The following is a 23,572-nucleotide window of genomic DNA, read 5'->3' on the forward strand; positions in this document are numbered from 1 at the left end:
AAATTGGAACCATGGTGGGGCTGGGGTCATAGCTCAGTGGTAGAACCCTTGCCTTGCACGGATGAGGCACTGGGTTCAATCCTCAGCACCACATAAAAATAAAATAAATATAAAATAAAGGTATTATGTGCATCTGCAATTAAAAAAGTTTTTTTTTAAAATCAAAGTGACATTAAGCTTCTTAATAACAGCAACACTGAAATCTAAAGGATAATGCAACAAAGCCTTTAATATTTCAAGGACTGTTTGAAAAAACAAAACTGTGCTATGATCTACAAATTAAAACTAATGTCTATGAATCAATGCTGATATAAATAAAAAGCCGAGTGACTAGATGAATGGAAAGAAAGAAAGAGCTCTACCTTACAAGAGAATTCCAATTGATAAAAGCAGAAGGGAAACAGAAAATCATCATTAGAACATGACAGTATTAATTTTTACAGGCAAGATTCATCAATGGATGTTAAAATTATTTGGTGACAGTTTGAGGATAAATAAGATATTTGCAGTCTCAAAGTATATCCAGTTATTAATTGTAGGAAAAACAGTGATATATTTATTAATTGCAGGAAAAATTATGGTGGAGAAACGCAGACCCACTTTAGCCACACAATCAAGGTCAGCATCGATTGTACAATGCATGGAGAAGGGCACATTGCCTCTGTGATATTCTTGTCCAGAATCCATAATTCAATGGAATCACGAGGAATTCAGTGTAATCATTAGACAAATCCAAAATCAGGGACATTTTGCAGAATAACTGCCAGTAAATTCTTCAAATGTGTCATGAAAGACAAAGACTGAGGACCTGTCCCAGATTAGAGGAGATTAAGACGACTCAACAACTAAATTCAGTGTGGGATCCTGGAAAAAAATAAAATGATGTTATTAGAAACACTGGTGAAATCCAATGTCTGTAGTTTCGTATACAGTAGTGTACCAACGTTAATTTTCTGTTTTGACAATTGTACTGTGGCTATGTGAGATGTGCACTCAATATAACTCTGTACTATTTTGGCTGCCTTTCTTTAAATCTAAAATTATTTCAAAATAAAAAGTACCAAAAAAAAAATCAACCTAAGGAAAATTTATTTTCAATCTAGAATTTTGTACCCAAATTATGAACTGGGAAGATAAAATAACCCTCAACTATAAGGATAAAATAATGATGTTTTTCAGATATGCAAGAGCTCATGTACCCTTAATTAGAAAGCTACTGGTAGTCATGTTTCCTCAAAAGAATAAATCAAGGCAAAGACATGGCATCCGGGAAACATGGAACACACCACTAAAGGAAAGAAGGAATTTCCAGAACAAAGGCTATGCAGTCCTCCAGGCAATCAGTATACAGAGGTGCAAGAGGGTGACTGTTTCTCAGAAGAACAATGTTAAACAACCCATCAAAAATAATAATGGTGGGGCTGGGATTGTGGCTCAGTGGTAGAGCGCTTGCCTAGCACAGGCGGGACCTGGGTTCGATCCTTAGCACCACATAAAAATAAAGGCATTGTGTTGTGTCCATCTACACCTAAAAAATAAATATTTAAAAAAATAATAATGGTTTACATATCTATTTGATTAAATTAGTGAAGTTTTCAATTTTGACAGCATTTAGGATTGAATTATTGGTAAGTATGTTGGAAACCAAGCAAACAAACAGAAAAAAGAGGCAATTATCAGCTCTTGGGAAAACAAAAAGTTATATGGCAAGCAAATATAACCATAGTATCCTAAGAGACTATGTTGTGGACTGAGCCACTTAATCATAATCAAGTAAATACTAAATATTCAAAATACCCATATTGGGAGGAGGAAAGAAGGGAAATATGGGTGTGAGTGGAGTATGAGAAATAAAAGTTAAATTCTTGTCTTTCAAGGTAAGAAGTAAGGAGACCACTGTCCAATGGCTCCTGGTCTCAAGGCAAGATGCACCCTCTAGGTGTCAATCCCAGGGGAGACAGTGAGGAGGGTTGTGGCAGATGTAAACACTCAGGGGGATTTTCTTCCCTGCTGCCCTAGGCCAACTGTGTGTGTGTGTGGGGGGGGGTGGAAGTCAGCCAGGGCTGAGTGTGATCAAGGCTGAGGAGATGGATCAGACAGATTAGGCTGGCTCAGGAAGAGATGTGCTCAGATTCCATCTTGGCAGGGATCAGACTCCAAAGAGATGCCACTTGGGGTGGAGTGCAGCCACAGGTCAAGGCAGTTGACAGCTACCATGAGGTGGATTCTTGGTTTCCAAGGTGGTTTCTGCAAAGCTCTGGTGCTGAAGGATGTGAAGAGCTGTTGACCTGAAAAGATAGTTCCATGGCCCAACAAACTTGGGACATGTCTGGGACTGTGGGACATTTCAGAGCTCTTCATACGAGGATGTCAACAACAGGCAGGGGATATTGGCCAAGAGTGTTTAGTCGTGAGCATGAAACCCTTTCTGCACAGGGCAGAACACTGGACCATGAAGACTGTGGCAAAGCTGCATATTCAGAGCCTGTACTGCAGACTGACCCAAGCCCAAATCACCATGTGATCAGGACTAGATAAGACAGTGTAGGGAGTGTTCATCAAACATGGGCTCATCCTCAAAGCTGCCTGTGCTAAGCACAAGAACGCATTTTGTGGATAAGGAGGCTGAAGATCTGGCAAGGTCCACATGTTGCCCAGACTCCCTGTCAGGGACAGAGTGGTTCTAAAGCCCTGCTGAACAGCACAGCTGGACTCCGCTCTCCACCTGTGCTTCTCAGGCAGCTGGCTTCAGGTCCTGCTACCCATGCCCATGGCGTTGGGCAGTCTGCTCACCTTTGATTGCAGGTTCTTCTTTGGTAGAAGGAAGATGGTAATCCTTGTCCACAGGGTTCACAGGATTAATGAGAGGTGCAAGAGGGTGCAATAATAGAACAAACAGAAAAGGCTTTGAAGTGCACTGGGAATGCAGGTGTGGCACTAAGGACATCCAGTCCTTTCCCAGAAGCCCAAAGGCTTTGCATCCCAAAGCAATCACTTTCTTTAGCTCATTTGCAAACTGATTACGAAAAGGAAAAAGGCTTATAGATGGACAGTGGCTTTTTTTTTTTTTTAGTTGTAGATGGTCACAATATATTTTATTTATTTATTCTTATGTGGAGTTGAGGATTGAACCCAGGGCCCCACATGTGCGAGGCAAGTGCTGCTTCACAACCCCAGCCCAAGACAGAGACTTTTAAAGTGGACACACACACACAAAAAAGGCGGGTGAGGGGGCTTAGGGATGAGACCCATTATCTGGAGGCTTTGAACTCAGACCTTGGAAGAACAGATGCCCTCAGACCTCACCGCTGTCTGCCCTTCTCTAAAGGCTGCAGATGCTAAAAATACCCCGGCCACCTGCTGCCTGGGGAGGCAGCACATCACTTGCTGTCCAGCACCTGAATCCAGGCCAGGCCTGGCCTAACCACAGACCCATTGGGTTACATTCGCTTCTTCCCACCCGGGCAGCTATCCACAGCCAGGGCTGAGAGTCGCCAGGGCTGGAGGTTCCCGGAGGAAGAGGTTGTCAAAGTCAAAGGTCTTGAGGTGCTGACCTGGTGTGGGGTGATCAGAAAAGAAGGTGTTACTAGGGGTATTGGTGGGAGGCTGCAGGGACAGGGAAGTGGCTCCTGTGGTCACAACAGGCAACGGCTTTACTGTATAGAATAAGGTCATCCACAGATCCACAGATCAACCCACCCAACTGCTGTCCTATTACCCCAGGCCACCAGATGTCACTGTTACAAGGAGCATGCATATTCATGGTCAGATCCCGGGACGGGGACTAAATTTATGGAGATCATTCAAGTTGTGGGTGCTCAGGGACACACGGAGGAAATCCATTTCCCGCTTCCAGTTCTTATGAATTAGATCCCACTCCTGTGACCAAAATCAGTCCGACTTCCAAAGTACAGCCAAGAAATGCCCAAGATCGGCTCACCTTCACTTTCAACACAGTGCCATGAGTCAGAAATGAGAGGAAAGACCGAATTTTTAATTTACTCTTGGTTAAAACACATTGACAGCCACACATTTATGGTGAATGTAAAGTGGCATGTCACAGCATGGGGTTGATCACATCTGAAAACATGGGGAACATACCTGGGGTGGGGGGAACACTGCATTACAAGGAACTGCTGCTTCACAACGACTTGATCCAATCAGTGAAAAATACAAACAGGACCAGGAAGCACAAAACCACTGAGACTGAGCGGCTACATAAGGACAGTGAACAGACTCAGGTGGTCAGAAGTATCCTGGGGCTAATTTTTGGGGAGCATGAAAACTTCACAAATGAAGTAATTCTCACAACTTTGCAGGCTCCTGGAAATGTCTAACTTAGCTTGGAATTCACTTTGAGTAAAAAGAGCACTTTTAAGTGGACTGGGACCTCGTTCACTGAAAAGCCTCATGGGCTTAGGCAGGTGGTCTAAACCCTCTAAGCCCAGTTTCCTGGTGAATAAACTGAACTCTCTATGGCTCCTTCAAGCAGTGTCAGAGTCTAGGATTCCAGGTGTGGCCCTGAGAAGCTCCTGTGCATGGGGAAGGGAGATGTACCGAAATTACAATGGGATGTCACCCAAGATCACCTCAGGGACACAGATAAGGACTTTGTGAATTCAGAGACCCTCCCTACTGTTACCTTCTGGAACTAAAGGTGCAACAGGATCAACAAATCTGATCCTTTAAGAGCCAGGAGGGGGCCAACCAAATATTTAAGAAGTCAACTTGATCTGTATTAACACAAGCGTCTAAGGAAGTTGGTTTCCAAAAACAAATGATAACCGCTACCAACCGACCTCTGTAAGTGTATGAATTACTCAAGAATGAAGGATTTGGGGATGGGGTTGCAGCTCCGTGGTAGAGTGCTTACCTAGCAATGTATGAGGCGCTGGGTTTGATCCTCGGCACCATATAAAAATAAATGAAAAAAAAATAAAGGCATTGTGTCCACTACAACTAAAAATTAAAAAAAAAAAAAAAGAATGAAGGATTTTCTGTAGTGGGGAAGGGAGGCAGCTGGTGTACATGTCTAGCCACTATTTACAGAATGGCAACTTTAGGACAAAGGACAGAGAGAGAGGAAGTTTGAAAGGATGTTGAGTGTTTCTCTAGGAGTTACCCACCAGCTGTCAACACACATGTAGGAAAATGTCTGAAAAGTAGAGACTAAGTTTGTAATAGTGACCTGAGGGTTAATTCTTTCTCTTTTGTGGTACTGGGGATTGAACCCAGGGCCCTGGGCATGCAAGGCAGGCACTCTACCAGCTGAGCTCTATCCCCAGCCCCTCTTTTTTTCTTTTTAGATGGGATCTTGCTATGTTGCCCAGGCTGGTCTCACACCTATGGACTCAGGCCATCCTTCTACCTCAGCCTCCCCAGTGACTGGGACTATAGGTGTGCATCACCATGCCTGGCTTTATGTTTTTAATTTATCTTAATTTTCCATTTTCAGCATTTGAATGTGTATCAACAATGTAATTTTTTTTTTCAGTGCTGGGATCAAACTTGGAGTCACACGTGCTGGACAGGTATTTACCACCCCCAATCCCTGTAAAAAAATTTTTTTTGGTGCAAACACACTCTAACAGGGTAATACACCAAACTGTGATGAACCCTTTAAGGTTGATTAATGGATGTGATTTATTTCCTACAGTGAAGTGGTGGTGAGAGATGAACTATTGTTAGGTCTGGGGTCTGCAGGACGTCCAGGCAGAACTAGGAGCAGGGGAAAGAGAGAGCAAGTAAAGAGCCTTCAAGAGGCAGTGGGTGGAGAGGATTGGCCCAGGTGCCCAACTACACCTGCCAGGTGCTACCTATCACCTGGAGGGTGTGTAGCTAAAATTAAAGATCTGCCCATGATTCTCTTTATAGTTGATTTCTCTTTACAGTCAAACTCCTAGCGAAACAAACATAAAGAGAGCACCTGTATTTTAATAATAATTAAAAATAAAGAAAAACAGGGCTGGGCTGTAGCTCAGTGGTAGAGCACTTGCCTAGCACCTGCGAGGCACTAGGTTCAATCCTCAGCACCACATAAAAATAAACAAATAAAATAAAGGCATTCTGTCCATCTACAACTACAAATTAAAAAAAAATAAATAAATACAAAGGATGCTTCTCCAAACTTTTTTGCCTCCATCTAACCTTTCTTTGACTAGATTTTCTTTTACAATTCTCACAGTGCAAGTTCCTCTTAGAGTCACCTAGTTATTTTAGGAGCAGTGGCGCTGACACAATCATATACAAGAAAACATCATGATGTAGACTGCCTTCAGCGGGTGACGCTGACATCTGTCTCAACGTTACCTGGAGAGCAGCGCTTGTAAGGCACACGAGAGCATCGACAATGTGGAAAGGCGCTGCCTGTTTCCAGGCCTGTTTGTATACTCGCCATCCTACAGTATAAGCTATTCATCACCTGCTGCAAATTATTTTATATATTCATTAAAGCTTGTCTTCCATGGCCTGTTCCCAGGCAACAAATGTGATGGGGAGAATAGAGAAGGCACTGGAGAAAATGATCCTCAAGAGCCCAGGTAAAATTTAGACGTTCAATAAATTGAAATGGTCACCTCCTAGTAGCCGAAGATTCGGAGGCTCTAAGAGAAACCCTCTGAAAGTGGTGCCTTGTCTCCTTAATTCTAAGAAGCTGTCAAGCATAAGACGTATTTTTGAAAGCAAATACCCACTGCCAACTAAATCATGACACAACTGTAAAATGCACCCTAATTTTCAAAAGGTTAAAATGTGGGAGGAAAACCTCTCTTAGAATCAATGACATATGGCTTTTCCTCTGTCAGCCGCATGTCCTCCCCCTGCCCCCCAGCCTCCTTCACTGTCAGCCAGGGACACCAACCCTTCTCCCACCTCACTAAATTGTGAAAACATTTAGATCCGTCTCTGCTTGGCAGCAGAGTGTATCCTCTCCAAGTCCCCATCAGCCTATAATCTCCTTTTCTCTCCCATTCACTCCCTGGTTGAGGGCAGTCACGTTTCCAGGACTGCCCCAGGGCTTGCTCTCCTCTGTTGAACCCTGGATTGAGCTGGGTCAGCAGAGAGCAGAGGACTGGAAACACTGCGTGATCCCTCCAGAAAGCTGCAGCCAGGTTCTCTCATTTAGAGACAAGGTCTCTAAATAAAATCATTTAGTGCCTTGCTTTTGCTAAAGCTGGCTTTCAACTCTCGATCCTCCTGCCTTAGTCTCCTGAGCCGCTGGGATTACAGGCATATGTCACCTCACCCATAGAGAAATCTTTTACAAATAAACTTTTCAAGTTGAGGAGTAACATATATACTGAAAAACACACAATTTGTAAGCATATGGCCAAATGAATTGTCACAAATTATAACTACCGCTCAAACTAGAAAAAATGGAATGCTATCCCCATCTCAGAAGCCGCTGCGAGACTTCTCCCCATCATTACCCGCACCTTCCTCCCACAGGCAAACTCTATCCTCATTTCTAACACCATCCATTAGACTTGCAGGTTGAGGACCCTGAATTCAAAAGTCTAAAAGCTGAAAAGATTGTGGAGCTATTGGATTTTCAGATGAGGAATGCTTACCCACCAAGTCTCTGCAAATTTTCCTCTGAAATCAGAGACATCCAACTCTGGTCCCAAACCTTTCAGTCAAAGGATGCTCGACCTGCTTTTGAAATTTACACAAATAGAACCACACAGTATATATTATTTTGGTCTGGTCTTTTCCACTTACCGTTATGTCTGTGAAGTTCTTCCGTGTTGTTATGAGCAGCACAAGGTTAATCTTCTCTGTATACAATAGTCCATTCTATGAATAGACCATATGCCTATGTATGCGTTTAGGTTGTGTCCAGTTAGCGGTTATTATGAACAGTTGCTGCCATTTTGGTGCACATATCAGCCATTTGTGTGAGGTCAGTATCTAGGAGTCAAATCGCTGGGTTACAGGGTTCAGCTACTTGGTTAAGCACCGAGAGATGACTCCCAGGTGACTACAGAGTGGACTCTCCCAAGGGAGACACCACCAGTACGGCCACCCCTGGGGCTACTCAGCCCACAGACCCTTTTTTCCTCCTGCCTGTTGAACACCTGGAGTATGAATGCTAAGACCCTCACGTCTGCCTGACTTCACTTGCCAGTACAAAAGGAGGGGGAGAGAGGAGGGGTTTATATTGGCACCCAAAAGGGACTATTGAGACCAAAGGGGAAGCATCAGGTTTTCTGGAATAAAGAATTAATGGGACACTCTCTACAGTATTCTATAATAGTTGGCTTTATTAATGTGGAACAGTTAATGCCAGCCAAAAAAGAAGGTATAATTCAATGTGATTATTACAAGTTACAATTTATTTCCCTCTGCTTTTTTTTCCCTCCAGTGCTAGGAATCAAACCCAGGGCCTTGCACATGCCAGGCAAGTGCTCCACCACCGAGCTATCCCCACCCCCAGCCCCCAGCCCCCAGCCCTCTCTTTTTCTTAAACTTCTATTTAATGAATAGCAACCACTACGACAACAATGACAAAAACTTAGCACCTTATGACCAACTTGAAACAGGCTGTTCAGGAAGAGCAATGAACAAAGAAAGCAGAGACTGGAATGTTGGCTCCACGCCGGCTCATCGGGCAGTGTTCTTGGCTCTGAAAAATTCACTGCAACTTCTTCCCTAAGCGGGTTCCTTTGTGATGCATCCTCCTGAGCTCTACCCACGACTGCCACAGAAACAGGCCTGGGATCAGAACCCACACACCGTTAAAGAACACGAGATAGACCCAAAAGTGGAGCCAATCGTCGGTGTCGAGGTTGGGGCTCCCGATGAGCCACTCTGGGGAGAAGGTCATCCAGTCACCGTACAACTCACACACGCACAGCGTGATCTGCAGGAAATGCCTGTCCCAGGGAAGAAGCGTGGAGTCAAACTATAGCTGAGCACCGCTCACACCCTGGATCACGACATCCCTTCTTCAAGGGCAGCGTCCATGCGGCCTGGCCTGTGCTACAGAAAAGCTCTCTGAGCTGGACCCCGCTGGGTTTGGGTAGTGCTCCTTTGATGGGCGCGTCAAAGCCATCGGTGCAAAGACTGGGTCCTGCCTCGGAGAAGCTGCCTTGCCCTTTCTAGCAGACCGTTCTCAGTGAATAAGGACTCTTAGGTCTCTCGGACTATTCTGAAGAAGATTTATGGCCCAGCAAAGAAGGATCTGAGTCTTGTCATGAGCCACAATTTCATCTGGCAAAAAAAGGGGCCTCTTCCTCAGTGTGTCGTGGAGACTAAATGAGATACATAGATAGTGGCCGAGCACTGTGTCTGGCACACGGTCATCCGTGACGCAAGGATTCTGAGTCTCTCAGATAACAAACGCAGGGGTGCATGTGGTACGTCTGCAACCGTGGTCCTGGGGTCCAAAATATGGTAAGGCACCAAGGAGAAATTGAATTTTTATTGTTAACTATTGTTACAAAATTGAGTGAGGAAAAGTAAATTAATGACCTTGGAATCCCCTTTCAAATCTGAGGCTTTATGATTAAATTTTAAATCATACTTCTTCAAGTAGAAAATAGAGTGCAGTTGTACCAATTTGACACTGTTTGAGGGCATCATCCCCTCTATTTACCCAGGTCACTTTGTCACTCAGAAGGAGAGAACAAAAGGGAGGGAAGGAGGAGAATTAGAGTCTCAGAGTCTGCTCAGAGGACTCCTCCTCCTTCCACTTCCCCAATCTGCTTCTAAAAAGATCTCTTATTTATCTTTTTGGTATGAGAGACTGAACCCAGGGGCACTTTACCACTGAGCTACATGCCCAGCCCTTTTTATTTTCAGACAGGGGCTTGCTAAATGGTTGAGGGTTTTGCTAAGTTGCTGAGGCTGGCCTTGAACTTGTGATCCTCCTGTTTCAGCCTCCTGAGTCACTGGGATTATAGGTGTGCACCACCACACCTGGTCTCCTATTTATCTTACATGTCTAACTTAGAAGTATACAAAAGAATTTAATTTATGTCAAGTGAGAAGTGCTTTCTAGAATGATTTGGGGAAAAGGGGAAAATATTACCCCTTTATTCTCCAAAATATTGGTGGCCAATCAGCTAACACTGTTAACACCACTCTTGCTTTCCTAGAGTTAGGGTCATTAACAGAATTTTATTTCTCTTACTTTAATTTTTTTTTTTCTGTACCAGGGATTGAACTCAGGGACACTTAACCTCTGAGTCATATCCACAGCCCTTTTTAATATCTTATTTAGAGACAGGGTCTTACTGAATTTTTAGTGCCTCACTTTTGCTGAGACTGGCTTTGAACCTGCGATCCTCCTGCCTCAGCCTCCTGAGCCTCTAGAATTACAGGTATGAGCCCCGGTGCCTGGCTCTCATATTTTTTTATTTGAATGGTCCCAAATTATCCCAGTGCACTGTGACTCTCATCTAATACTGCACAATTTTCATTTGTATTCTACTTTTTATCTTACAAATAAATTTGGTCACAACCTGCTCCAAATATTACTTTGGCACTGGGGACAGACATCTCTTCTCTTTTTGAAAGGATAGAAGAACACTTACCGATAATATTTCTCTTTGACTATGGCATAAATGAGGAACAATGCTAGAAACCCATCCAGGACAGCAGTCAGAATTTCCAAAGACACGATGGTTGGGTCAAAATAAAGCCATCTTGCATCAGCTTTGCCATATTCTTTCCCTAAAGATAAAATACCTGTTGTTAGTCATCTGGCAAACACTTTTTTTTTTTTTTTATGACAGTTAATGAAAATGACCCCTTTCCCTAAAAAAGGAGATCAAAAGAATACTTGCTGTTCTCTTTACATTCTTCACAACAACAACATAATAACAATAGGTTATAGTTGTAAACTAATTTAGTTTCCAAAGTGACTACACAGATGACCCCTCTCTACCCTTGAGCCTTTATAAGTAACAGAATCCTGTATTAATCCAACATGGTCAGTCTTTAATAATGAACTGTGTAGATGCATTGTATTTCCTTATCTCAATATTTCAACATAGCTGGGTACAATGGTGCACACCTGTAATCCTAGCATTGGAGGATGAGGCAGGAGGATTGCAAGTTCAAAGTCAACCTCAGCAACTGAGTGAGGCTCTAAGCAACTTCGTGAAACAGGGCTGGGGATATGGCTCAGTAGTTAAGCATCTCTGGGTTCAATCCCCAGCACCCACCCCCACCCCCCCAAAAAAAGAGGAGTTCTGATATCTTATTGGTCTAAGCAGTGCAAACCTCTAGAGAGTCTCATAATGGTCAGAGGAAGGATCCCTTGGGGCCAGGCAAAGGTTTCTCATGAAAAGCTGTCCTGAAGGAAAAAGGACAATAAACAGGGTTCTCTATTTAATGAGATAACACACAAGATTATCTGCCAGGAGGTCCCCCATAAGGCCATGCCAAGTCATCCAGCCTGTCCTTAGCTGACCCGATTCTGAAATAACAGTTCTGAGGGGAAAGCCATGGGACACTGACCGGAAAAGTTCCCCCTGAATTTACGCATATGTGACAGGTGAGGTGAATCAGCCCGTGCAGCCCACATCTAAGGAAATGCCACTGAAGTAAAATGCCAGTGCTTCAGGGACCAAGAGATGAGTGGGTATGAGACCTTAAAAACCAAACAACTCCAAGCCACCATTCATTCCCTCTTTAACTCAACAACTCTCCTCTGGGCTCCCGGGAGGCTCTGCGCTAGGCCTGAGGATGCAGCAGCAACCAGGACGCCCGTCTGCCCATGCGAGACCCACGCTGGAGAGCAACACCTGCAAGTGATGGTCAGAGAGGGGACCCGCACCAGAGAGGCATAAGGGGCAATTCCCTCGACAGATGTTCTGATCACTTCCTGTCACCTTGCTGGGAAGGAGGGAGTCCCACTCGGCGGGTCACAGAGATGGCCAAACACACCTGGCGCTGGACTGATGAGGAGGGTGGCCATTGAGGAGTCCCATTCCCTCAGAGCCTGAGCAAGAGTCACTGCGTCTTTAGGACGACATGGAGGGTCACCTGGGAACACAGTGAACTTCCAGGGGCCATGGAAGCAGGGTGGTAGTGACAGGAAGGTGGGTTATGTCCCGGTTCCCCTGAGAGGTGGCGATTGGCCGGCAGGAGCTGAGCCTCCTCCCCAGGGAGAGGCAGGCAAGACCCGGTTCCGTGGTCAGGAGGGCCGCTGGCTCGGGAAACTCCTCGGGAGGCACAGGGGGTGGGGGCCTTGCAATGTGGCCCTTGGAGGCCCTTGACTGATGTTGAGGCACAGAGTATGGAATTTTGATTTCAGGCCTTACGCCACCAGGGGCACCTCTGACACAGGTGAGGGGTCAGAGTGCTTCAGGGAGGAGCATGCATACGGCCCAGCCCGGGGCTGAGAAAGGACAGAGGAGAGGGCAAAGCTCAGAGGTCACCGTGAAGAGCTGGGGACGAAGGTGGGCTGCATGGAGCCAGCCCCGCTCTCTCTGTCCTCGGCTTCTCCTCCTGTTGCAGAACTTTGACCTCTCCTTGGCAGTTAAACCAAAGGGGCAAAGAGCGGCATCCAAGAGCACAGTGACCTGGTCATTCCCATTTATTTTGTGATTGACAGCTGGGCTTAGTCAGAGGCTTAAAGGGAAAGATACCAACTAAAGGCCAGAGGAGGTTTCCCTGAGCTGAGCCACTGCTGTGGGCTTGATCAAAGTGGAGATGAGGACCTGTGCACAGCTGGCCTACAGCCTCTGAAGCCACGGGCAGTACACGGGACAGTGCCTGGGAGATCCCGGCCCAGACCCTCTGAACCAGAATCTGAATTTGAGTAAGACTGCCAGGTGACTTTGTGCACTGTGGGGTCCGGGAAAAAGTCCTCACTTTTGACTTGCATGAAAATAAAGGGCACCTTCATTAAAGTTTTTACTTCTCTTTTTATATACAATACCCTTATCTTATTTGATGATGATGATGATGATAATGATGCTGGGGATTGAACCCAGGGCTTTGTGCATACAAGGCAAGCATTCCACCAACTGTGCTATATCCCCAGCCCTTATTTTATTTATTTATTTTTATGTGGCGCTGTCGAGGATCAGACTAGTCTCTCACACGTTAGGCAGGCGTTCTGCCACTGAGCCCCTATTTTATTTATTTTTAGGTGCAGCACCTCACACATGCAAGGCAGATGCTCTACCACTGAGCCACAGCCACGCCCCGAGTTTTTACTTCTCTGAGGTAAACCACGTAAGTGTCAAGATGACTGAGAAAGACTGTGGCTGGCATTCCCACTTCACAGGATTAAGCCAAATTCGAGTGATTTACTTTCTCTGATGGCTGAGCAGCCAGGGCCACAGGTGGTCACATGGCTTCTGACAAAGGGGACCAGAGAGAGGCTCACCAGAGAGGGGCAGCGACTCATCTGGATCCCGCAGCCTCTGGGCTTCACCAGCCCACCTCAAGCCAGGGTGAATGCAAAGGCTCACCACCAAGCTGCTCGGCTGCTTCAGCCTGCCCTGGAACCTGAGCAGCAGGACTCAGGGGCTCAGAGTCCTCCACTGCAGGGGACACAGGCTGCAGAGAGGCCACATTTTGTCTTCAGAAGCACTGACCAACTAACACAACTCTCTGGAGGCTTTCTAACACCAGGGAGAACAGCAGCCCCACAGAGACCCAGGGCTGGAGGCGGTGATGTCAAAGACTGAAAGAAACGGGGTGGGTGGGGTGGAGCCCAGCGGTGCCCCTGGTGTAGCGTGCCAGGGTTTGATCCCAAGCAAGCAAGCAGGCAAAGCCACCAACAACCAGTCACAGACGCAAAATCCGAAACAGTTACCCCGAGCAAGGCAGTTTTACAGGGTGGCCAAGATGCTGCTGCGGGGCTCATGTATTTGCCAGTATGGACACAGTTCATGCAGGGAAGCTGGCACTGACTGGACGCCGGCTGATGTCCACGGGCAGGAAGAAGATGCGGAAAACCTGTCAATAGCTCATCAGGGCGGGAGAAGTCCGAGAAATTATAAGAATCCAAATGGAGATGTACAATAAAAATAAAGTTTTTTTTTTTTTTTTTTTTGGTTGGGGAGTTACTGGGGATTGAACTCAGGGGCACTCAACCACTGAGCCACATCCCCAGCCCTATTTTGTATTTTATTTAGAGACAGGGTCTCATTGAGTTGCTTAGTGCCTTGACATTGCTGAGGCTGGCTCTGAACTTGCAATCCTCCTGTCTCAGCCTCCCAAGCTGCTGGGATTACAGGTGTGCACCGCTGTGCATGGCTTGCCCTCACATTTTTAGTTACACATCTTTACTAAGATGTAATTCACAGCCCGCACAACTCCCCTGTTTAGACAGGTTTTATTATAGACACAGATTTGAATCAACACAGTCTAACTTGGAAAAAATAACCCCGGACCCCCGCCCATTAGCAGTCATTCTTCACTTCCCCCAACTCTCCCACCCCACACCCCCAGCCCTCAGCAACCATTCATCTATTATCTGTTTCTACAGAGTCACCCACTGAAACGGAATCCTGCAGTAGGCCTAGGGGCCTGCATTCAATTGACAGCCACCCTTGCAATTAATGTCCTCTGACATTTCAAATGCAAATATTTTTAATTACTTACATAAAGAAGCAATCAAGCCCTCGGAATCAGCAACGTTTCCTACCAAGGAAAAGTAGACAAAAGAGCCTTCCTAGAGAGAAGAAAACGAAGACATGCTCTGGTTTAGCACCACAACCACCGGATGGCACCACAGGACACTTCGCGGTGGCAGCCTCCCCTCCCCTCCCCTCCCCTCCGGTCTCCCCCCTCCCCCATCCAGGGTCCACCTCCTGGTCAGCAGCCTCTGAGACCACACCATCACAGCCTCGGGGGGTGAACCTGGGAGCCTGCCTACCTGGCCCTTCAAAAGGAGTAAGTCGAAAGCTAATGCACAATAAATGTCAGCTTCAACCACTAGCATAATGAAATCAGAGGTGTGTGCCTCTATGGGAAAAATAAGTGAACATTTACACAAAGAAAGTGCTTCACTGTTGTAATAAATAGATAAGCTCTTTAATTATTCCAGGGATCTTAAATCTTTAAGAAAAATCACACAGCAGATCATTTTTTTTTTAACCCTCGAAAAAAAAAAAAATCCAAGCTGTCTCTTATCAAAAATGGCAACTGAATGTCTATAAGAGTTTTTTGTTGTTTTTTTGTTTTGTTTTTTTCCCCTTGCCCTAACTCCCTGCATCAGGACAACTTTTAGGAAGACTTAAAATGTTTTCAGGCTTTCTCTTGGCATTGAAGTGATGAAATATCTACAGTTATTGAGCATTTCTCCATCATTTAAGTGCTTCTTTGCCTAAGCTTTAAAAAAAAAAAAAACAACTAGAATTCACTGGGACATCATGTTGCTTGTTTAAATAATTTTGTTGCTGTCAATATAATTTTTTTCCTCATTTCTTTTTATATTTATTTATACTGGGGATTGCACCCAGGGATGCTTTCCCACATCCATCCATCCATTTATTTATTTAGCAGTACTGGGGATTAAACCCCGAAGGTGTTTTTACCACTGAGCTATAGCCCCAGCCCTTTTAATTTTGAGACAAGGTCTCCCTAAATTGCTGAGGCTGGCCTCAATCTTCTGATCCTCCTGCCTCAGACTCCTGAGTCCCTGGGATTACAGGCACATGCCACCATACCAGCTCTTGTTTCTTTTTATCAAAGCAAATCACTTATTTGACATCAAAACCACCTTTGCTTCTCTTCTGCTCACTTTCAGTACCACTTCCACTTTCAGTACCACTTCCTAGATTTACCACTTTCAACCATTTCTGTCCATATCTTCCTGATTATGTATTTACACTGATATTTCTTTAGAGTGCTCATTCTGAAAAGTTGTTGAATTCATATCACCTCCCCTCTGCTTTCCAGGTTTTCCAGTTTTTGATAGCTATGTCATTCTTCAATTAGTTGCCCAAATGTGTAACTTGAGTCATAAACTGGACCTCGGCTCACTCACTCATCAACGTGGCAGTTTCCTGACTTCCTACCACGCAACAGGATCACAAGACCCACCCCACGCTCCTTCCCTCCTCTTCCCATTTCCAACTCAACTTGGGTCCACTTTGTATGGACATTATGGAGATTAGTTATATTTCCACTATGATTATGTAAACATATCTGTCTTCCTGTTTCACCCATCAGTGGATTCTAAAAGTTGAAAAGCATTCAGTAGCATTTACAGTATTGTGATTATAGAAATATCATTCACTGCAGTGGGTCACAATTTCCAGAGATCCAGAACCAATTCCAGTGTCACTTAAGAATAACTGCAAATGGAATATACTTAAAATTTTTAAGAAATATTTTTTAGTCACAGATGGACACAATACCTTCATTTATTTATCTTTATGTGGTGCTGAGGTTTAGGCAAGTGCTCTACCACTGAACCACAACCCCAGCCCCCTAAAAATATATTTTTTTTGTAGTTGTAGATGGACAGAATGCCTTTATTTTAATTTGTTAATTTTTATGTAGTGTTGAGGATTGAACCCAGGGCCTCACACCCTTTGCCACTGAGCCCCAACCCCAGCCCAATACTTTCTTGCTTTATGAATGTCTGAAAATCATGCTATGTATTAGTCTGCTTTACATTTGGGCCATGACTTATTTGTAACCTATTTTTGTTTATCCTAAAGTTTTTGTAATTGCTTTTTTTTTTTCTTTTTTTGGGGGGGTGGATAGGGGTACCAGAAATTGAATCCAGGGGCACTCAACCACTGAGCCACATCCCCAGTCCTATTTTGTATTTTATTTAGAGATAAGGTCTCACTGAGTTGCTTAGTGCCTTGCTTTTGCTGAGGCTGGCTTTGAACTCATGATCCTCCTGCCTCAGCCTCTCAAGAGCTGGGAACTGCTGGGATTACAGGGGTGCACCAACTGTGCCCGGCTCTTTTTTTTGATTGAGAGAAGAAACTTGTCTCTCCAGCTCATGAGTATCTCTGTTTCTTTTCTGTATTAACCTCTGTTAAACAGAGATTCTAGAGCTGGTTTGTATTTTCTTGACATTCTTTGTCACTTAACTGATAAACATGGTTTATCTAAAGATATATAAAAAGTATATTCCTTAAAGGAGATTTATTCATATATGAAGTAAATAACAGTATTTTTACACAAATAAGTATTCTCTAGTTTCCTTATTTTGTAACACTTTATTTTCACCAGCCCATTTTTTATTTTTAGCATTAGCTAGAGTGAAATATCCACGTTGCTTCCTTGGCTTGGCACGGGAGCTTTCTAGACAAAAGTACCACTGTTCTGGCCAGCAGGGGTGATGGGGTCCGGCTGAATCTGACCCTTCCTAGGCCTTAGTCCATCTTTCTATAAAAGAAGGGCTTGCTAAAATTAGACTGTGGATCTCATCCAAAACCTGGATGTGACTTCCACTAGCAACCTCTTTCCCTGGCCCACGAGCCAAACATGGATTCTGACACTTGGTTACGGACCCTGCCTTAGAAGCAACTGAGGGTAAGGGCAAGATGGAGAGAGACCTGGAAATTACTAATGTAGGGACCTACGAGTAGAGAACAAATCTGTTCTCTTTAATCTACCTGTTGAAATTTTACTCAGTTTTCTTTTTTTTTTTTTAATATTTATTTTTCGATTGTAGTTGGACACAATACCTTTATTTTTATTTATTTATTTTTAAGTGGTGCTGAGGATCAAACCCAGGGACTTGAATATGCTAGGCAAGCGCTCTACCACTGAGCCACAATCCCAGCCCCAAAATTTTACTCAGTTTTTAATCTCAGCCCAAAGCCACTTGATTTTTTAAATTTTTATTTGTTCTTTTAGGTATACACGACAGTAGAGGGTATTCTGACATATCATACACACAGGGAGTATCACTTCCCATTCTTGTGATTGTACATGATGTGGAGTTACATTGGTCATGTATTCATATAAGAACATGAGAAAGTTATATCCAGTTCATTCTACTGTCTTTCCTATTTCCATTCCCACTTCCCTTCATTCCCCTTTCTCTAATCCAGTGAACTTCTACCCCACCACACCCACTTATTATGAGTTAGCATCCCCATATCAGGGAGAATATTTGGCCTTTGTTTTTTTGGGACTGACTTATTTCAGTTAGCATGATAGTCTCCAGTTCCGTCCATTTACTGGCAAATGACATAATTTCATTCTTCTTTATGGCTGAGTAATATTCCATATATATGTACTATATTTTCTTTATCCATTCATCTGTTGAAGAGCATCTAGGTTGGTTCCATAGCTTAGCTATTGTGGATTGTGCTGCCATAAACATTGATGTGTGGCTATGTCACTGTAGTAGGCTGATTTTAAGTCCTCTGGGTATATGCTGAGGAGTGGGACCACTGGGTAAAATGGTGGTTCCATTCAAAGTTTTCAGAAGACTCTCCATACTGCTTTCCAGAGTGGTTGCACCAATTTGTAGTCCCACCAGCAATGTATGAGTGTGCCTTTTCCCCCACATCCTCGCCAACATTTATTGTCAAACCCTCCTTATTCTAAGAAATCTTCCCAAACTTCTTGTGAGGATAAATTTCTCACTCCCCTGTAACTTCTAGGTCACTAAGTTAGTTTCTACAATCAACTGCTATTTGCTGCTTATGCATCTTCAGCTCCCATTAGGTCACATATCTCTGGTGTCTGGTGTGTTATCGCCATCTCAGAATCCTAAAGAACCTAGGAAGATTTTCGTGTTCAATGTTTGTTAATTTTGAAGTAATGACAAGTTCACACCATGAACTGCCTACAAAGTGGGATGCCCTGTTGAGGCTTTTAGAATGCACTGTATATTTCTTACCATATTAGTGTCTTAAACAGTAATATATATTATATATATATATATCATATTTTCATATAAATATATATATATGTTGTAATGTTTTAATGAATATAGTTGTGCTTTCAACTGTGATCAGATATAACCTTCTCCAGGAAGTAGATTTTTTTAAAGATACCTTTATTTATTTATTGTTTTACATGGAGCTGAGGATTGAACCCAGGTACCCAAACGTGCTAGGTGAATGCTCTACCACTGAGCCCCTCCCCCAGCCCCAGGAAGCAGATTTTACCGATTCTTTTGATGGGAGGTAGGTGCCCCTCTGCTACCCTTTGGATATGAGGTTTCCCCCCAAAGCTCTTGTATTAATGCAGGAATGTTCCGAGATGAAATAACTGGATTATGACAGCCATGACCTAATCGGTCCTTTCTGATTTGAACAGACTAACTGGGTGGTGGTACTGTCACCAAAAGGGGTGTGACCCAGTTGTCCCACTCCTCCCTGTGACCCTGTCCCTTCCAGGAAGAGACCAACACTCCTGAACCAGGCCCTTCCCCCAGGACGTGCAGCGCCATGGAGTCGGCCATCTGTGGACTGAGACCTCTGAATCTCGAGCCTCGAATCAACTTCCCTTCCTTGAAGTTGTTCTTTCTGGGTACTGTGGTCACAGTGACCAAGACTGACTAAGACACCTTCCTACACCGAAACCGACTTCCTCATTCCTTCCTCCAAACTGCCAGTTCTCCTGGGGCAAATGCGCGATTCGCAGGACATGCTGACAAGTGCTAACTAAAATAATAAGAAATCAAAGGAGGGGACGGGATAGAGAATTTTTTTTTTTTTGGCAACAAATATTCCACTTAAAAATGGGGCAAAAGAGGATTTCACCAAAAAGGATATATGGATGGCGAATACACACATGAAAAGATGTTCAATGACATTAGCGATCAGGGAGACACAAATGAAAACCTCAATGAGGACTCGCCCTATCACTGTCAGAACGGTTTACATAAAAAACAATGGCTGGGGCTGGGGCTCAGCGGTACAGCGCTCTCCTAGCACACAGGAGGCACCAAGTTCAATCCTCAGCACCACATAAAATAAGTAAATAAATAAAACAAAGATATTGTGTCCAATTACAATGAATATATATATATATATATATATGCTGAGAGCCATTGCCAAGTAGGAATGACGCATGGTAATTTCCTTGTCAGCCTACCCCATGTTGCTTAGAGGAAGGACTCTCCATTGTGGAAATGGGCTTGCCTTTGGACCCAGGTCATTTGCAGTGACATTGCATGTATGCTTGAGTAAGGTGACCTTGCTCAAGGACCAGGGCAGATCCAGGTTTAGGGTGTATCCTGCTGGGATTAGGGAGTATCCCGATCCTTGGGTTTAGGGTGGTTCCAGGTTTAAGGTGGACCCTGCTGGGAATAGGGCCTATCCTGCTGCCTCAAGCGCCCGCCTGCCTGCTCCTTGAGTTCCCACTGAGTTCAAGTATTTGGGATTCAGAGCCTGGTGGAGTACGTGGATTTTGCCCAGAACCTGTGTGTAGAGTGCTGGTGTGAGTTCGGGAATAAAGAGTTGCTGCTTGAATCTACAAGGTGTGTGGTGGCTCATGATTTTGTGCCCAGCCAGACTGCGGTATATATATATATATATATATATATATATATATATATATATATATATATATATATAAAAACCTGGGAAACCCTAGTAAGATCAGCAGACTGCCTTCATGTCTATACTATTGTTTACAAAACCTTACCACTGGGGGAACCTAGGGAAAGTGTCCACGGGAGCAGTCCCCATTTTGTTTTCCCACTGGTAATGCACCAGGTTCTAGCTTCTCCAGGCCCTTGGCCAACACTTGTTATTTTCCTCTGTTGTTGATGTGGCTGTTTCAATGACTCGTAGTGGTCTTGACTCCTAGCTCCCTAATGACCGCTGAGGTTGAGCATCTTTCCATGCACTATAGATCATCTGTATACGTTCTTTGGAGAAATGTCTACTCACATTCTTTGCTCACCTTTGAGTTGTTTGCTTTGTTGTTGTTAAGAACATAGACGTGGGCTGGGGATGTGACTCAAGTGGTAGCGCGCTCGCCTGGCATGCGTGCGGCCAGGGTTCGATCCTCAGCACCACATACCAACAAAGACGTTGTGTCCGCCGAGAACTAAAAAATAAATATTAAAAATTCTCTTTCTCTCTCTCCTCTCTCACTCTCTCTCCTCTCTCTTTAAAAAAAAAAAAAAAAAAAAAAAGAACATAGACGTTTTAAAATGTAGATATCATCACCTGGTACTTCTCTTAGTCTTTTTTTTTTTTTAATGTTTTAGTTGTAGTTGGACACAGTATCTTTATTTATTTTTATGTGGTGCTGAGGATCGAACCCAGGGCCTCACATGTGCTAGGCAAGTGCTCTACTACTGAGCCCCAGCCCCAGCCCTCTTAGTCTGTTTCACTATAACAAAATACTTGAAGCTGGGGACTTTTGTAGAAAAGAGGTTTATTTAGCATATGGCTCTGGAGGTCCAGGAACATCGACTGAGCTCCGGCAGGGGCCTCCTGGCTATATCACCACATGGAGGATGGCATAATAGCAGCAGCAGGTGTGAGAGGGAAAGATCACAAAGTGAGAAGGGGAATTCAGGATCCAAAATTGCTCTTTTTTTTTTTTCTTCCGGGGATTGAACTCAGGGGCACTCAACCACTGAGCCACATCCCCAGCTCTATTTTGTGTTTTATTTAGAGACAGGGTCTCACTGAGTTGCTTAGCACCTTGCCGTTGCTGAGGCTGGCTTTGAACTCATGATCCTCCTACCTCAGCCTCCCTAGCCACCGGGATTATAGATGTGCACCACTGCACCCGACCCAGACTTGCTCTTTTTTGTAACACTTCACTCTCCTAAGAACTCACTAACTTCTCAAGATCAGCATCTGTCCCTTCCTGGGTGATGCCCCTGTGACCTAATTATCTTGCACTAGGCCCTAATTCTCAAAAGACTCCTCCACCTTAACACCACCACACTGGGGGACCAAGCTTCTACCACACGGACCCTTGGGGAGACAGGCTGAAACCACATCCCAACCACAACAGTACCAACACACAGTGGTCTAGGCCACTCCATGAGCAAGATCCTGCTAAAGTCAAAGCCCTGGGTAAAGCAGGGCAGGGGCCACTATCCCAGGAACCTGAGAATAAGATCTGTCGATGCACCTTGGAGCAAAGGGTGGGTGGTGAATCTTGAGTGGCTACTCCTCTTGTCTCTAAAACCCCAGTGAATCCTTCCCTCCTTCATGCCACCTCCCGACCTGGCCAGGGTCCCATCACTCACTCACTAGGCTGAATGACAACCCCGTGTTCCTCTGTCCAGCGCCTCCACTACTGAAGCTCCTTGAAGGCAGCCCTGTGTTGACAGGCCCCGGCAGGGCTGGTGGGCCAGTGAGGACCCGCACTGTCTAATGACAGATCCGGCGTTTCCTCGGTGGTGGTGGGGTTCTTCACAGGGACACTGCCCTTATGTTTTCCATAAAAAGGGAGCCCAACAGGTCCACAAACACTTGGTTTCTCTCTTCATACCGTAGGCAACATCATCAACTATTTGATTCTTCCCTCAAAACAACTCTGAGGGCTGGTGATCCTTCCCAACAAGATCAAACTTGTTTACCCTTGTATTTGCTTTTTGTGACCAAAACTAAATATCTCAAAGGGGAGGGAGGGGAAGGGGAGGGAGGGGAAGGGGAGGGAGGGGGTCGGAGAGAGGGTGGAATGAGAGGGACAGCATGTATGACGACAAGAATGGGGTGGCTCTATTTTGTGTACAACCAGAGAGAAAATTGCTCTATATGTGTACTATGTATGAATTGAAATGCATCCTGCTGTCATGCATAACAAATTAGAATAAATAAATAAATTTCAAAACAACTAAATATCTGAGAGGGGCTAACTTTAGAAGAAAGAGGTTGATTTTAGCTCGAAGTTTGGAGGCAGGACCTCACCCCATGACAAACAGTAAAGTCCAGGGTGTGTATGGAGGAAAATTCACATCTCCAGTCCGAAAGCAGAAAGAGGGAGGGCCAGGCTTGGTCCTTTGTGACAACCTTTTGTGAGAAGTGCCGAGGGATTGCATAAGAACTACCATAATCCCTTTTGAGGGTAGCAGTCCCAGTGACCCAAGGACCTCTCAGTAGGTCCCGCCTCTTAAAGATTCCACCACCTGCCAACAGCAGCACCCTGGGGACCCAGCCTCCAGCCCCTGCACCTCTGAGGGACACCTAAGCCGTGGCAGCCCTCAGCATGGCTCACAGGGAGTCCTGAAGCACTCCCCCACAGGACGACCTGCAGAGGAAAGTCAGAGAAGTGGGGATGCCAACATCAAAGTTCCAGCTGATCTCTGAAAGGCTTGTGATTCCAGATTGGCCTGATCTGACACCAAAGAGCTCAGGAGAGATGAAAACCAGCAGACACAGGCCAGATGCTGCAGGCTGCCCCGGGTGCAGCTCCCTCTCCAACAGCCCCCGACTCACTTCAAAACCTAAGACGCGAGGCGCTGGAGGCAGAGCTGCAGAAGCAGACGGCTATTCTGGTCTAAAGAGTCCTTGGGGGCTCCTGAACCAGATCTGTTCTAACCACACAGACTCCCGGAATGGAAAGCATTAGTTATTACGTGCCAAGGGCCAAAATTATCTGTAGAATTGCAAAGAACGGAGGCAGAGACAGTTCTGCCCGTGGATTCATACTTTATTTTAACGAACTAGAAAAGTACTTTGTTCTTTCCCCTTCAAAGTTATTTCTAGGCTCT

At 44.7% G+C, this 23,572-nt stretch overlaps 1 protein-coding gene across 12 annotated transcripts in view; it reads right to left on the reverse strand.

Annotated features, from left to right (window-relative positions):
- Ebpl (EBP like) overlaps positions 1–23,572 on the reverse strand; it is a 35,123-nt gene that overhangs the window by 1,734 nt on the left and 9,817 nt on the right. For 2 of the 12 annotated variants that reach the window (XM_078016043.1, XM_078016041.1), the window contains exons 2-6: positions 14,566–14,635; positions 10,536–10,674; positions 8,520–8,873; positions 7,720–7,908; positions 2,794–2,836 (exon numbers count right to left, since the gene is read on the reverse strand). In XM_078016043.1, the coding sequence (XP_077872169.1) occupies positions 8,633–8,873; positions 10,536–10,674; positions 14,566–14,635 (450 nt within the window). In that variant the 3' untranslated portion in view covers positions 2,794–2,836; positions 7,720–7,908; positions 8,520–8,632. Of the gene's footprint in view, positions 1–599; positions 2,289–2,793; positions 2,837–7,719; positions 7,909–8,243; positions 9,377–10,535; positions 10,675–14,565; positions 14,636–23,572 lie in introns of those variants that run through there. The other 10 variants (XM_078016039.1, XM_078016042.1, XM_078016044.1 and 7 more) reach the window with 7 other exon arrangements.

This window comes from Ictidomys tridecemlineatus, chromosome 6, assembly GCF_052094955.1.
Source record: "Ictidomys tridecemlineatus isolate mIctTri1 chromosome 6, mIctTri1.hap1, whole genome shotgun sequence".
Lineage (NCBI taxonomy): Eukaryota > Metazoa > Chordata > Mammalia > Rodentia > Sciuridae > Ictidomys > Ictidomys tridecemlineatus.